Genomic DNA, 13276 nt, shown 5'->3' on the forward strand with positions numbered 1-13276 from the left:
AACTAACATCTAGGAGACATAAAAGTAAAAGGTTTTGAAGAAGCCAGGTTATATTAAAGCATGCTGAGATATTTAACTTAAAAAAAAAGAAAATAGTGGTAGTTTCTGCCCTTGCCTAAAATTTTTAGCCTGCTACCTCTGCTTTGCATTCCTGAACTAATTGGATCAAACCTGGCAATATACTCAAAGCCCCAGCCTTATTACTAGGCAGGGATGAAATTAGGCTATAGTCACAGATATTATGCCTTATGCTTAGAATAGATTCCAAACATCCATGTGCATACAGACTACCACTTTCTTCCCTCATCCCTGCTGAATCCCAAATCTTTGTGACAAGACTTTTGCTGTGGTGTTTTGAATATACTTTATTTTACCAACCCTCCCTACTTCCCAGTCCTTTTGGCTAAAGCCCATTTTCAAATCCCTTTAACCACAACTAGCTTTTGCTAATTTCAGGTTTCAGGGGTTGGACCACTCAGCTAATATGCTAGGCTCTAGCTGGGATCCTACAAAAAAAATCTATATCATCAACTACAAGTATCAATAGGCCCAAAGCCTCCTGCTGCCAGCCCCTCCTCAAATCTATGCAAGTTCTTGGACATAAAAAGTAGCCTAAAGCTATTCTAATTTTGCCAGAACCCCTAGGAATGGTTATCTGGATTACTGTAGCTCCCAATAAAATCAGCTGTCAAAGCTAAATCCACCAATCCTGGCTAGCTCCAATTTTTGTTTTCCTTTTTGGTGTGTGCCTTAGAGACAATAATGGCTCTAAGCCTAGCCTGTCTGACTTAGGACATTACTGGTAATACAGATATTTCAATTTATGTGCTTCAATATCATTTATCAGCCAAATGCTCTAGATATAAATGGCTAGATATTAAGAAAAGACGGATGTCTGGCTAAATTGAAAACTGCCATAGATAGGAGTGCTCAATTTAGTAGATTATTTATTTATTAAAGATTTATTTTTTATTTATTTCTCTCTCTCCCCCCTTCCCAATTGTCTGCTCTCTGTGTCCATTCGCTGCATGTTTTTCTGTGTCCGCCTGTATTCTTGTCAATGGCACCCGGAATCTGTGTCTCTTTGTTGTTGAGTCATCTTCTTGCGTCAGCAAGAATGCGGCACCATTCCTGGCAGGCTGCACTTTTTTCGCCTGGCTGGCTCTCCTTACGGGGCGCACTCTTTTTTTTTTTTTTTTTAAAGATTTATTTTTATTTATTTAATTCCCCCCCTCCCCCTGGTTGTCTGTTTTCTGTGTCTTTTTGCTGTGTCTTGTTTCTCTGTCCGCTTCTGTTGTCGTCAGCGGCACGGGAAGTGTGGGCGGCGCCATTCCTCGGCAGGCTGCTCCCTCCTTCGCGCTGGGCGGCTCTCCTTATGGGTGCACTCCTTGCGCGTGGGGCTCCCCTTCGCTGGGGACACCTCTGTGTGGCACGGCACTCCTTGCGCGCATCAGCACTGCGCATGGGCCAGCTCCACACGGGTCAAGGAGGCCTGGGGTTTGAACTGCGGGCCTCACGGGGTGCACTCTTTATGCGTGGGGCTCCCCTACATGGGGGACACCCCTGCGTGGCACAGCACTCCTGTGCCACGCATGGGCCAGCTCAGCACATGGGTCAGGAAGCCCTGGGTTTGAACCTTGGACCTCCCACGAGTTAGGCGGAGGCCCTATCCCGTTGGGCCAAAACTGCTTCCCAGATAATTTAAATAAATGGCCTCTAAGGTTCTATGTAACTTAAAATGCTATGACTTTATGAAAATGTTTCCACTTAAAACTCAAAATTTTATGTTTGTATAGAAGGATAAACTGAAAAATCCTAAGAAAGGAAGATAGTGAAGGAATGGACATTCCTAGCTTTATCCTCTATTTTGAGGTATTTCTATAATCTCAATAAAATATATGAGCATGCCTAGACCAATAAAATGACAAAGAATGAAGCACTGGTTGGAAAGATAATTCTTTGACCCAAAAAATGCCAATTATAACATGTTAAATTTGTCCTGTAAAAGAATTTAAGTCTTTCAGTTCTCATTTTAAGATAGAAATGAGAAAAAAATTAGAATAAACAAGGATTCATCAATAAAAAATTAAAAAGTAAATATTCATTCAATAAAGATTCATCTGAAAAAGATAAAATTTTATCTGAAAAGGATTCTAACTAGGTTATTAGTTCAAGTATACAAATGATTTTAATTCATTTGCAAAATAAGATGACAAATGTATCAAAATCATGAAATTCTTACTGAATTTAAATATTTTCAACAGCTCTCTGGCATTTTACAGAAGACACAGTATAATCAGAAATTATCCAATGCTAAATAATTCTTTAAAACTAAGATAAAAATCTCTGTGGTATTCTTTCCAAAAATCTCATAATCTCAGTCTAATAAAAAAAAAATCAGACAATCCCAAATTGAAAAACATTCTACGAACTACCAGCACTCCTTGAAACTGTCAAAGTCATGGAAAAAAAAAAAAGACTGATTGTCACAGACCAGAGAAGACTGAGAAAACATGACAACTAAGTACAGTGTGATACCCTGGACTGGATCCTGAAACATAAGAATATTAATGAAAAACTGGTGAAATCTGAGTAAAACCCAGAGATGAGTTAATAGTCGTGTACTATTGGTTTGCTACTTTTGACAAATATACCATAGTAATAAAAAACAATAAAGTTAAGGAAAACTGAAATGAGTGCAGAGTATAAAGGAACCCTCTGTACTGTACTATTTTTGAAATTTTTCTGTAACTCTAAAAAGGTTTTTTAAAAAAATCAAGCTAAAAATAGGTACCATTCAGAAAAAGTTAAGTTTAAACATAGAATGATTATTACATAAAAACCAAAATGGATACAACTTGAGTCAAGGGACTTTCCAAGTATACAGATACAAAATAAATGTAGACAATAAATAAATGAAACAAATATATATAATATAAATAATCAAAATAAGTAACTACTTCTGCTTCTCCATAAAACATAACCATATATACATACTGCATGGTACATAATATCTATTTATAAATAAAGACATGCTTGCAAATATTACCAAATGTTGATGTCTTTTATCTTTTTATGCCAAAAAGGCAGTGTGGGCAAAGAGAAGAGGGAATGGGTGGCAGTCAATATTTAATTATGCTCCATATATTTATTTTTAGGCAACCTAAGAAAATAAATGATTTAAAAGGTCAAATATTTGAGTTTATACTATAATATTTGTTTCCAAGCACACAAAACAGCTGTGCCTATCTCTTCAGCAATCTACGGGATGATCTGAAATTGAATATACTCGGTAGGGTATAATACGGTGAAACAATTGATTATTTTAAAATTTCAAGTGCCTCTTCCAATTCTAGCCTGAAGATAGGCTTCTACTTCTAGGTAGGAAAGAATCATTTGTGCAGACCAACACTACAGCCAAGAACAAAAAGAGCCAAATTAAATACAAAAATCACTGCTTTAAAGGCATCAGAGGGCTGTTGATGCAACAATTACTTGAGTGCCTAAGATTCTAAAGAGGGGTTAACTGGAGAGAGGAGATTTGAGAATCTACAGTCACTTATTTTCCTCTGGGAGTTTTGCAGATTCTAGACATGAGCGAGGGGCTGAGAAATCAGGCTTTGCCTAGGAAGAGGGCCCCTGTGGGAGGACAGAAACTAGTCTAACTTTTGGCAGTTTACAGGGCTTAAATGACAAAATTGGAGATGTGAGCCTAGCTTCCCCCTCAAATCATTTGCCAAATTCCAAACCTGTCCAGGATGGGAGGTTAAGAAGCTGAGTCCTCTGAAAAGAGTAGTGGGATTTTTCCACAGTCTTACAATGCAAAGGGGACAAAGATTAGAGTACAGGATCTGCCAGGAATAGAGAGGCTTGGGGAATACTCATTTCTCAGTTTGACAGCCCAGAGGCCTCATCTAAAATACAGAGTGAGCCTGAAGTAGACCAAAACTTATCAAAACTTTCATCTAGCCTCCATGGGAGATAGTAAAGCATTTTGGATGGTGACAGTAATGAAGAAATAGGAAGCAGTTCATGAAGTAGGAGACAGGAAGAAGAGCTGGTTAAGGGTTAATCTTTAGGAGGCATGAAAAGATGCGAATTAGCACAGAAGTACAGAGATTGCCCTAGAATAAAAGTTGGGGCATTGATCCATACACAGTAAAATAAAGAAGACAGAGTATGTGGGTACATACGCAAGTAGGGTAGTAGATGAAATTGTGAGGACCTGTTCTCTTTTTGTTTGGGGTGAAGGGATTAGATAACAGAGGAGAAAGGAGAAGAGATAAAATAGTCCTCCAAAGGTGTCTAGGCAGACAACTAGACACCTGGTCTAAAAGGACTAATGAGAAACAATCTTACAAGTCTAGTGATATAACTGGTGTGGACGAATCCCTACTTCAGATCACTGCAGTGGAAGCAGTATCCTCAGAGAGGTAATCAGGTTTGTTAGAGCAAGAAGGTTAAGGTAATGGACAGAAAAAAAAAACATTAATAATTTGATTCTTTTTCAATGTTTACAAAAGGGCATTAAAATTAGGCAATGGGAATAAAGCAATATTAAAGATATAATCTCAGGCCTCACAAAACCAAGACCCTAATGAGTCTCATAAAAAATGATGACTTCACAGAATTAACTAAATACTTATAACAACAGTTTTATTTAAAAATTAGGGTGAATATATTTAAATAGTAGTATAATAAAATATACAATTACCTTAATATTTCTAATCATTTTGAAATTAATTCCATGCTAAAAACTAGTGTGAATTAAGAATTACTAAGGAAAAGTAATTTTTTTTTCATGGTAAAAAAGGAGGGAGAAGTAATCTGAGTATATGCTTTTTCAGATACATGCAGAGTTACCTGAGACAAAGCAGCGTTCCGTTCTTCTATCACTGCATTCATTTCTTCTGCAGTTATTCTCTTTTTACATTCTTTGGTCTTGTAGACTCTATCCACAATTACAGCTCCATTCTGCCGAATAGCTATCCCTGTGTCTGCATTGTTTATTCTGTTCAGTAATTCCTGTAATGTCTACCAACACCATAATATGTTAGTCAGACATGAAGTTTTAATATATTTTATTTAATATAGGTTTTAATTAATAGGCACATGTGAATTGTAAATTGACTGAGTGAAGTTATTGAATTTTCATATTGCAGCAAAGATGTACATTATTAGTGTGTCAATTTTTCTTTTTCCCACATCTTAGTTCCTGAAACCCACTCAATTGAACTTAAGCCTCTAAGATATAAGACTGACATCAAGAAATCTCCTCAGAGAATGGCTTACCATGTCATTTTCTTCAGGGTTAATATTTTCTAGCCTAGAAAAAAGGGACACAGAAAGCCTGATCAGTAGCATTTCCTCAGTGCAGCAAAATGAGTTCGCTTTTTAAATCTTTAGAACCTCAAGTAATTTCATTCGACTAGTCTTTAGAGTCAACCATGACACTGAACATATTAAAGTGCCACCTGCTCGACTCCATCTTTCAATAATGCTCCATATCTTCTGCACTGACTTCAGACTGTTAAGTTATTAATGTTTACTGGTATATATGACTACAAGGATCAACTGTTCATATGTGCTTAGATGAAGAAAGTTCCCCAGTGATAGGAGCACTCATTCTCATCATTATATTTATTCCTGGACTTTCAATTTTTATCAGAAACTGTATTTCCTCTCTTTTATGCACATCATCACAAATAAGTATATTTATTACAAAGTTTAACTATGTTCCCTCAAAAGCAATGACAAATAATCACCACAAAATTTGATCAGAAAATCTCTTGCTGCTATCTACTTGCGAAAACAAATATCCTATGTAGAAAGGCTGAACAAACTGGAACAGGATTTTGAATGACTAATAGTATAGTTTTCCTTTTTTATATCATATGTATAATTATTCAGTTTAAAGACAAAGTAAATTGGTTCCCTAATGAATGCATTTTATCTTATAAAAGTCAGAACTTGCCAAAATGTTTATGTTGATGAGTCAAAGGAATACACCAGAGGTAAAGGAAAGAGCTCTAAATGATAAGTACTCTGAAATTATTCTTAGAAAATATCTCTAAAATAAATTTTTTAAAAAGATGTATTTATTTATTTATTTCTCTCCCCTCCCCTCCCCCACCCAGGCTGTCTGTTCTCTGTGTCTATTTGCTGCGTCTTCTTTGTCCACTTCTGTTGTTGTCAGCAACACGGGAATCTGTTTTTCTTTTTGTTGTGTCATCTTGCTGTGTCAGCTCTCCGTGTGTGCGGCACCATTCCTGGGCAGACTGCACTTTCTTTCACGCTGGGTGGCTCTCCTTATGGGGCACACTCCTTGCGCGTGGGGCTCCCCTAGGCTGGGGACACCCCTGCGTGGCACGGCACTCCTTGCGCACATTAGCACTATGCATGGGCCAGCTCCACACAGGTCAAGGAGGCCCGGGATTTGAGGCGCGGACCTCCCATATGGTAGGCGGATGCCCTAACCACTGGGCCAAGTCCGCTGCCTCTAATATAATTTAAGCAACAATTAAATTAACAGAAAATCTGTACATGTATTAATGGAATGATATATGTTCTAGAATTAGTCTCAAAGATCTTAAAATTCTACTAAAAAGTGCAGATACTCATGTTCCTGTTTTTCCCATTTCCTCCTTCCATTCTCTCCCTCCCTCTCTCTCTTCCTTCCTTCCTCTCTCTCTCTTACATTTCTGTGCTGCTATGATTTAACATCTATGACCAAAAAAAAAAAACAATACTAGGAAGATAATCAAAGGCCTTCAATAAATACATTACAAAATTATTCCAACCTATACAATTAAATGACATCACTACACTAACGGAGAGAAAGCATAAATTTTAGAACATGCTATTTAAACAGGCAAAAAAAAAAAAAATCATATCAAACAACTCTTCCATACATCTTAAATGGTAAAAATTAATAGCAGGGCATAGAACTTTTAAATCATATATATATATATATATATATATATATTTTTTTTTTTAAGATTTATTTCTCTCCCCTTCCCCGCCCTCAGTTGTCTGCTTTCTGTGTCCATCCGCTGTGTGTTTTTCTGTGTCTGCTTGTATTCTTCTCAGGCACCTGGAATCTGTGTCTCATTTTTGTTCCGTCATCTTGCTGCGTCAGCTCTCCATGTGTGCAGCACCATTCCTGGGTAGGCTGTACTTTTTTCGCGCTGAGCGGATCTTCTTATGGGGCGCACTGCCCCACACGGGGGACACTCCTGTGTGGCACGGCACTCTTCGCACACATCAGCACTGCGCATGGGCCAGTTCATCACATGGGTCAGGAGTGTGATGGGTTTGAACCTTGCACCTCCCATGTGGTAGGTGTACTCCCTATCTGTTGGGCCAAATTTGCTTCCCATATATATTTAATGTGTATCAAACAACTAATGTCCCCTTGGATTGTCACTTCAATAAAGGCATAAATCTTTACCTTTTATCATTTTCTCCCAAAATAACTTAACAAGATTCAAAGATCCTGCTTCATAAAGGCTTATACCAAAGGAACTGTGAAAATAACCACTTCTACTTTACTCAGAGAACATACCAGAGACGCATATGATAATGAAATTCTTAAACATTTTGAGATTTGGAGTAAAACTATTTAAAAGTATTTAAAATTATTTAAAAGAACACCAATAACATTTTTCCATCAGTTATTGGTGGTTAAATAGGATTTTTAAGGAAACCATATGTAGTAAGGAGTATTTATCTTAATGGTCATTTTAGATGAAGTTAGACTAAAACTGCTGGTTCAGGCAATTTCGAAATAAAATTCAATTTTAATTTGTATTAGTTTCACAACCATTTTGTCAAACTTCATTATTTAAAATGTGATCAAATACATGATAATTAAATATTAAGATTGGTAGATTCCTGGGAATCTTTGCAAAAGAAATTATATTTAGTTCTCTAGGTTAGTAATTCTATTTTCAGTTTCAAAGAATTACACAAGGAAAACAGTGTAAGTAGGCTACCTAATTTGCATATGCCAAATAATCAAAACAACAAAAAGTATATGGAATTTCTATGGAATATTTATAACTTATCTTCAAGCACTACAGTATGAAGCATTATTACTTTAAAGAGCAGCATGTAAAAAGTTTAATGCTTTAAATGAACACCTGTCTGATATTCAGTCAAAAGTTAACACTCTAGGCTAACAACTAAAATTAAAAAAAAAAAAACACCTCAAAATAAAATTTTCTTATGAAGAGCCACTCATACGTTAGCTAAGTTAAAAAAAGAAATAGAGTATATCCTTGGCATATGAATTTAGAATTCAGACTTTAAATAATTCATGTGATTGTTTCTAAAGGTCCATTTTATATGGTTATTTATCATTTTTCTGATGCATGAATTTGAATCATGTTTTGGTCAGGCTAATGTTCTAGGTCTAGCATGGAGGCCAGAGGTGAGCCAAGTGAACCAGTTAGCATTTGGAATCCAGCCTCATTTTATTATTTTTGTCTACAGTTGCTGTAGATATAGTGATAAATGACCACCAAGAGAAAAATTTACAGAAAATTTTAAAAAAAGGTTAATTTGTGATTTGAAAATTTACATAGGAAACAAGTAACTTTCAATAGAAACATGAATCTGGAAAAAGAAAGATCTGATCCATTTCTCTATATGTATTTCTTTAAAAGTCTCAGGGTAAGCAGACTTGGCCCAATGGATAGGGCGTCCACCTACCACCACATGGAAGGTCTGCAATTCAAACCCTGGGCCTCCTTGACCCATGTGGAGCTGGCCCATGCACAGTGCTGATGCATGCAAGGAGTGCCCTGCCATGTAGGGGTGTCCCCCACGCTGGGGAGCCCCACGTGCAAGGAGTGCGCCCCGTAAGGAGAACCACCCAGCGTGAAAGAAAGTGCAGCCTGCCCAAGAATGGTGCCGCACACACGGAGAGCTGACACAACAAGATGACGCAACAAAAAGAAACACAGATTCCCTGTGCCGCTGATAAGGATAGAAGTGGTCACAGAAGAACACACAGTGAATGGACACAGAGAGCAGACAACTTGGGTGGGGGGGGGTGCGGGAAGGGAGAAAAATTAATAAAAAATAAATCTTTAAAAAAATAAAAAATAAAAAAAATACAAGTCTCAGGAAGCATTTGTCACATATCAAAGATCGACTACTTCCTAATTTAGTCTCAACTATATTATAGAGAGCAGAGGTCAGCAAACTTTTCTTATAAAGGGTCATATAACATACATTTGGCCCTTATTGCACAATTGTTCAACTTGGCCCTTATTGCACAAAGGTATCCAAAGATAATATGTAAATGATAGGGTGTAGCCAAGTTTTAAAAAACTTTATTTACAAAAATAGGTGGCAGGCTAAATTTGCACCACAGATCCTTAGTTTGCCAACTCCTGATATAGAGTATAGGAATTTAGATCTTTAACATTAATACACTGTAAGTACCAATGCAGTATATTTATTTTTCTGAACTGGATCATTCAATATCTGTTGGGGGCGTGCCCGCCATTTTGCGGACCGCCCCACATCAGTAGAAAAAATGGCGGGCGGCATGATTCAGCACTGTTTCCCCCTGCTTCCTGCCCTCTCCCCGCCCCTTTTTCCCCCGGAACACTTTCCAAGCCATATAAGGTCTTGTTCCAGCCCTGACCAATCCTCTTGCAACACGAATGCTTAAGATGCTATATAAGCTTGGTCTGTACAAAAAGAATAAACGGAAGAAGATGACACACCATGGTGCGGCTCTGAGTGGTTCTTCCCCGCCATCTGCCCACTCCCTCTCTCGGGTACCCTGTTGTCCTCGTGGTCTCCGTACACCCGCTGGCGGGGCAGGAGAGCACAAATATCTAGTTAAAGATTAAAATTCAAAAACAGTGGTTTCCAAAAAATTAAATGCAGGCCTACAACAATTCTATCATATAAGACAACCTAAAATTTTAAAAAAACATACTTTAAATAAGACAATTTAAAACAGTATACAAAACACTTAACTTTCTATATGAAATGACTTTATGGAGATACTAAAGCATGTAAACCATAATGTTTTATATTGGTTTAAATAAAGACTTAAAATAATTATATGAAATGTGGCTGACAAACTTTAAATTATATCTCATTAATATGAAGTTTACAGTTATAGAGAAGACTTTAAACCTTTCTTCAACTCTAAAATATGCCTACACAATTCTAAAGTGACATAGTCAAGATAATTAGTAAGAATTTTGCTGATGTAAATGTCCATGGGCTCAAGTTTCAATTGATTTCCTATACAGTGCAAATTCTGACTGACAGGCTTGCACTCTAAGAGAAAACAGCCATGCATGAAATGTCACATTTCTTGATTTATCCCTAAATCAGTCAATATCAGCTTTTCCCTTCCTGAACCTATAGTCATTTACCTTGTTCAGAGGTAGGAAGCAAAACTTAAACCTGAAATCATAAAAAGAACTAGTGATCTACTAATCAGAAAATTCCATATTGTTTGCTTTTTATCTCTCTTATCTGTTAACCTTTATATGTTAAAAAGAAAAATATCAACAACACAAAGAGAATGAAAAAAGATTATAAAGCACTCAAAATCTGTAATATACTACACAACTTGTATATTAGTATGCGTATATAGTCATTTTAACTTGAATTATTTCTACTTTTTTTATAGTTGTGGATAGAGGACAAAAGAAGGGGAAAAAAGGGGAAAAGTGCACTAAAGATTAAAGGGAAGTAAGGCAAGGCAGATAAAAGACATTATAAGAGAGTCACAAAGTGGATCAAAAGTAGCGAAGATGACAAAAAAGATGGAAGGCATTTGAATATTATAGGAGGCAAGAAATAGGGAATTAAGAGCAAAAGGAGATTTGAAATAATATAATTTCATTTTATACTGAACACTTCAAAATATGCCTTTCAATCATGCAACCTTAATTATGAATCAGTTCTACATTTAGAATTTATTCTAAAATGCACACTTGAAGGTTCAGAACCTATAGACTCAGATGAGAAGGAAAAAGGATGCTGCACAGTACCGTTTAAAACTATACTGACATACACTTCTTTTTTTGTTATTTTTGCATTGTATATGGAACTTTTCCTGACCCTCACCTGAATCCCAAAAAATATGATATATTAGGAAACTTTTTATAAATTGTTCCTAGGAATCAATAATAGTCATCAATAAATATTTTAAATATTTATTCAATTATTTACTTAATGTCAATCTTTCTAACTAAACAGGGACATTAAGGCTATGTCCCCAGCAAGTTTCAGTGTGCTTGACACAGACTATACATTTAATATTTGCTGAATGGATTAATTAGTTAAAAAGAGTAGTCATTTCCCTTTTCCTCCTTTCCAATTTCTCCCTTAATATTAATGCTACAAAGAACGAAATCCAAAAGGCTCTGACAAAAGTTAGAGAAGGATAGGCTTGACTCAGGACTTTCCGTTGAAGAGACAGAAGGAACAAAACTAAGAGACCAATTTAACATGGTTTCTAAAAAGAAGTTTTGGCTTCGATATGTGGGTAGGTAATTGTGCCACTGATCAAGACTGAGGATTAAGGAGGATCAAGTCTCAAGGATGAATATATTAGTACCATTGTGCACAGGCTTGTGTAAATCTGAGGTAGAAAAACGTGACAAAGAGCAATTAATGGAATTTAGGAGTCTTTGGTAAGCAGTTAACTGCTCTAAGCTTTCTAACCTACAAATCCCTAATATCACCTACCACAAAAAGGTTGTGAATTGTATGAAAGACTGACTGTTATCATTCAGGGGTGATTTTGATTTATGAACAATGTCAAAATTCATCTAGAACTAAATGTCATGAATAAACTTGGTGAAATCTAGATAACAGAATTTATCACCATAAATTAGATGTAAAAATAATACCAAACCGTTCAGCAGCTGATAAAGTGAATAGGACTTGCAAATTTCTAGAGTTCTAATATTATAATGATTAGATTACTGAAATAAGTAACAAGGCACCTACTTTGAAGAAAAGAATGTTTAAAACTTTTGATGTCAACAAGAACTTTTGCAGATATAAACAGATGAATTCTAAAAGGTATATGGAATGGCAAAGGGGCAAGAATGGCAAAAGCAATTCTGTAAAAGAAGAGCAAAGTTGGAGGACTGACAACATCTGATTTTAAGACTTACATAAAGCTTCAGTAATCAAGGCTGTATGGTATTGTTGGAAGAAAAGATATATAGATGAAAGATATAGAACAGAGAGCCCAGAATTTGACCCAAAGATAGCCAACTATTCTTTTTTTTAAGGAGGCACCGGGGATTGAAGTCAGGACCTCATATGTGGTCTACCATTGAGCTATATCTTTTCCCCTAGCCCACTAATTTTTGACAAATGTATAAAAGTAATTCAATTAAAAAATAACATCCTGTTCAATTGTGTTAGAACAACAGAATGTTCATTAAGGAAAAAAAAACAATGAACCTCCACACATACCTCACACCTTATGCAAAATTTAAGTCAAAATCGATCACAGAACTAAATGGAAAACACAAAACTTATAACTTCTAGAAGAAAACTTAGGAGAGGGAAAACCCAAACCTTGGATTTGGCAATGAGTTTTTAGATTTAATACCGAAAGCATAATCTATGAATGAAAAAATTGATAATTGGGCTTTACCAAAAGTAAAAACTTTTTTTCTGCCAAATACACTGTTAAGAGAATGAAAATAAATGGACTGGAAGAAAATATTTGCAAACCGCATTTCTCAGAAAGGCTTGTACTCAGATTATATACATATAAACCTTAAAACTCAAACCTAAAAATACAAAACCAATTTGATAAAATTGACAAAACAAAGAAAAACTTTAGAGATGGCAAATAAACATACAAAAAGGTGCTCAATATCATTTGTCATTAAGGAAAGGCAAAATAAGATAATGCAATACTTATACAAATCTATTAGAATGGCAAAAAATACATCCACAAACAACATTCCAAATGGTGGCAAGGATGCAGAGCAATAGTACCTCTGATTCACTGCAGGTGAGAATGCACAATGGCACAGCTACTTTGGAAGAGTTTGGCAGTTTCTTATAAAGTTAATACAGACATTAACATAGAAGCTAGCAGTCATACTACTAGGTTTACACAACTGATCTGAATACATATGTCCACATAAAAACCTGCATAAAAATGCTTACAGCAATTTCACTGAAACTGGAAGCAACCAAGAAATCCCTTGTGTAATTTAATGAATAAACTGTGGTACATTCTTGTAATCAAATATTCAGTGATAAAAAG

At 36.0% G+C, this 13276-nt stretch overlaps 1 protein-coding gene across 12 annotated transcripts in view; it reads right to left on the bottom strand.

Moving 5' to 3' along the window:
- The window catches only part of MIPOL1 (mirror-image polydactyly 1), a 377520-nt gene that overhangs the window by 208722 nt on the left and 155522 nt on the right, over positions 1–13276 (bottom strand). For all 12 annotated transcript variants that reach the window (XM_004465789.4, XM_071213965.1, XM_012528017.3 and 9 more), the window contains 2 exons: positions 5293–5326; positions 4864–5034 (listed from right to left, as the gene is read on the bottom strand). In XM_004465789.4, coding sequence (XP_004465846.1) covers positions 4864–5034; positions 5293–5326 — 205 coding nt within the window. The remainder of the gene's footprint in view (positions 1–4863; positions 5035–5292; positions 5327–13276) is intronic.

Source organism: Dasypus novemcinctus, chromosome 3, assembly GCF_030445035.2.
Source record: "Dasypus novemcinctus isolate mDasNov1 chromosome 3, mDasNov1.1.hap2, whole genome shotgun sequence".
In the NCBI taxonomy this organism is placed as follows: Eukaryota; Metazoa; Chordata; class Mammalia; order Cingulata; family Dasypodidae; genus Dasypus; species Dasypus novemcinctus.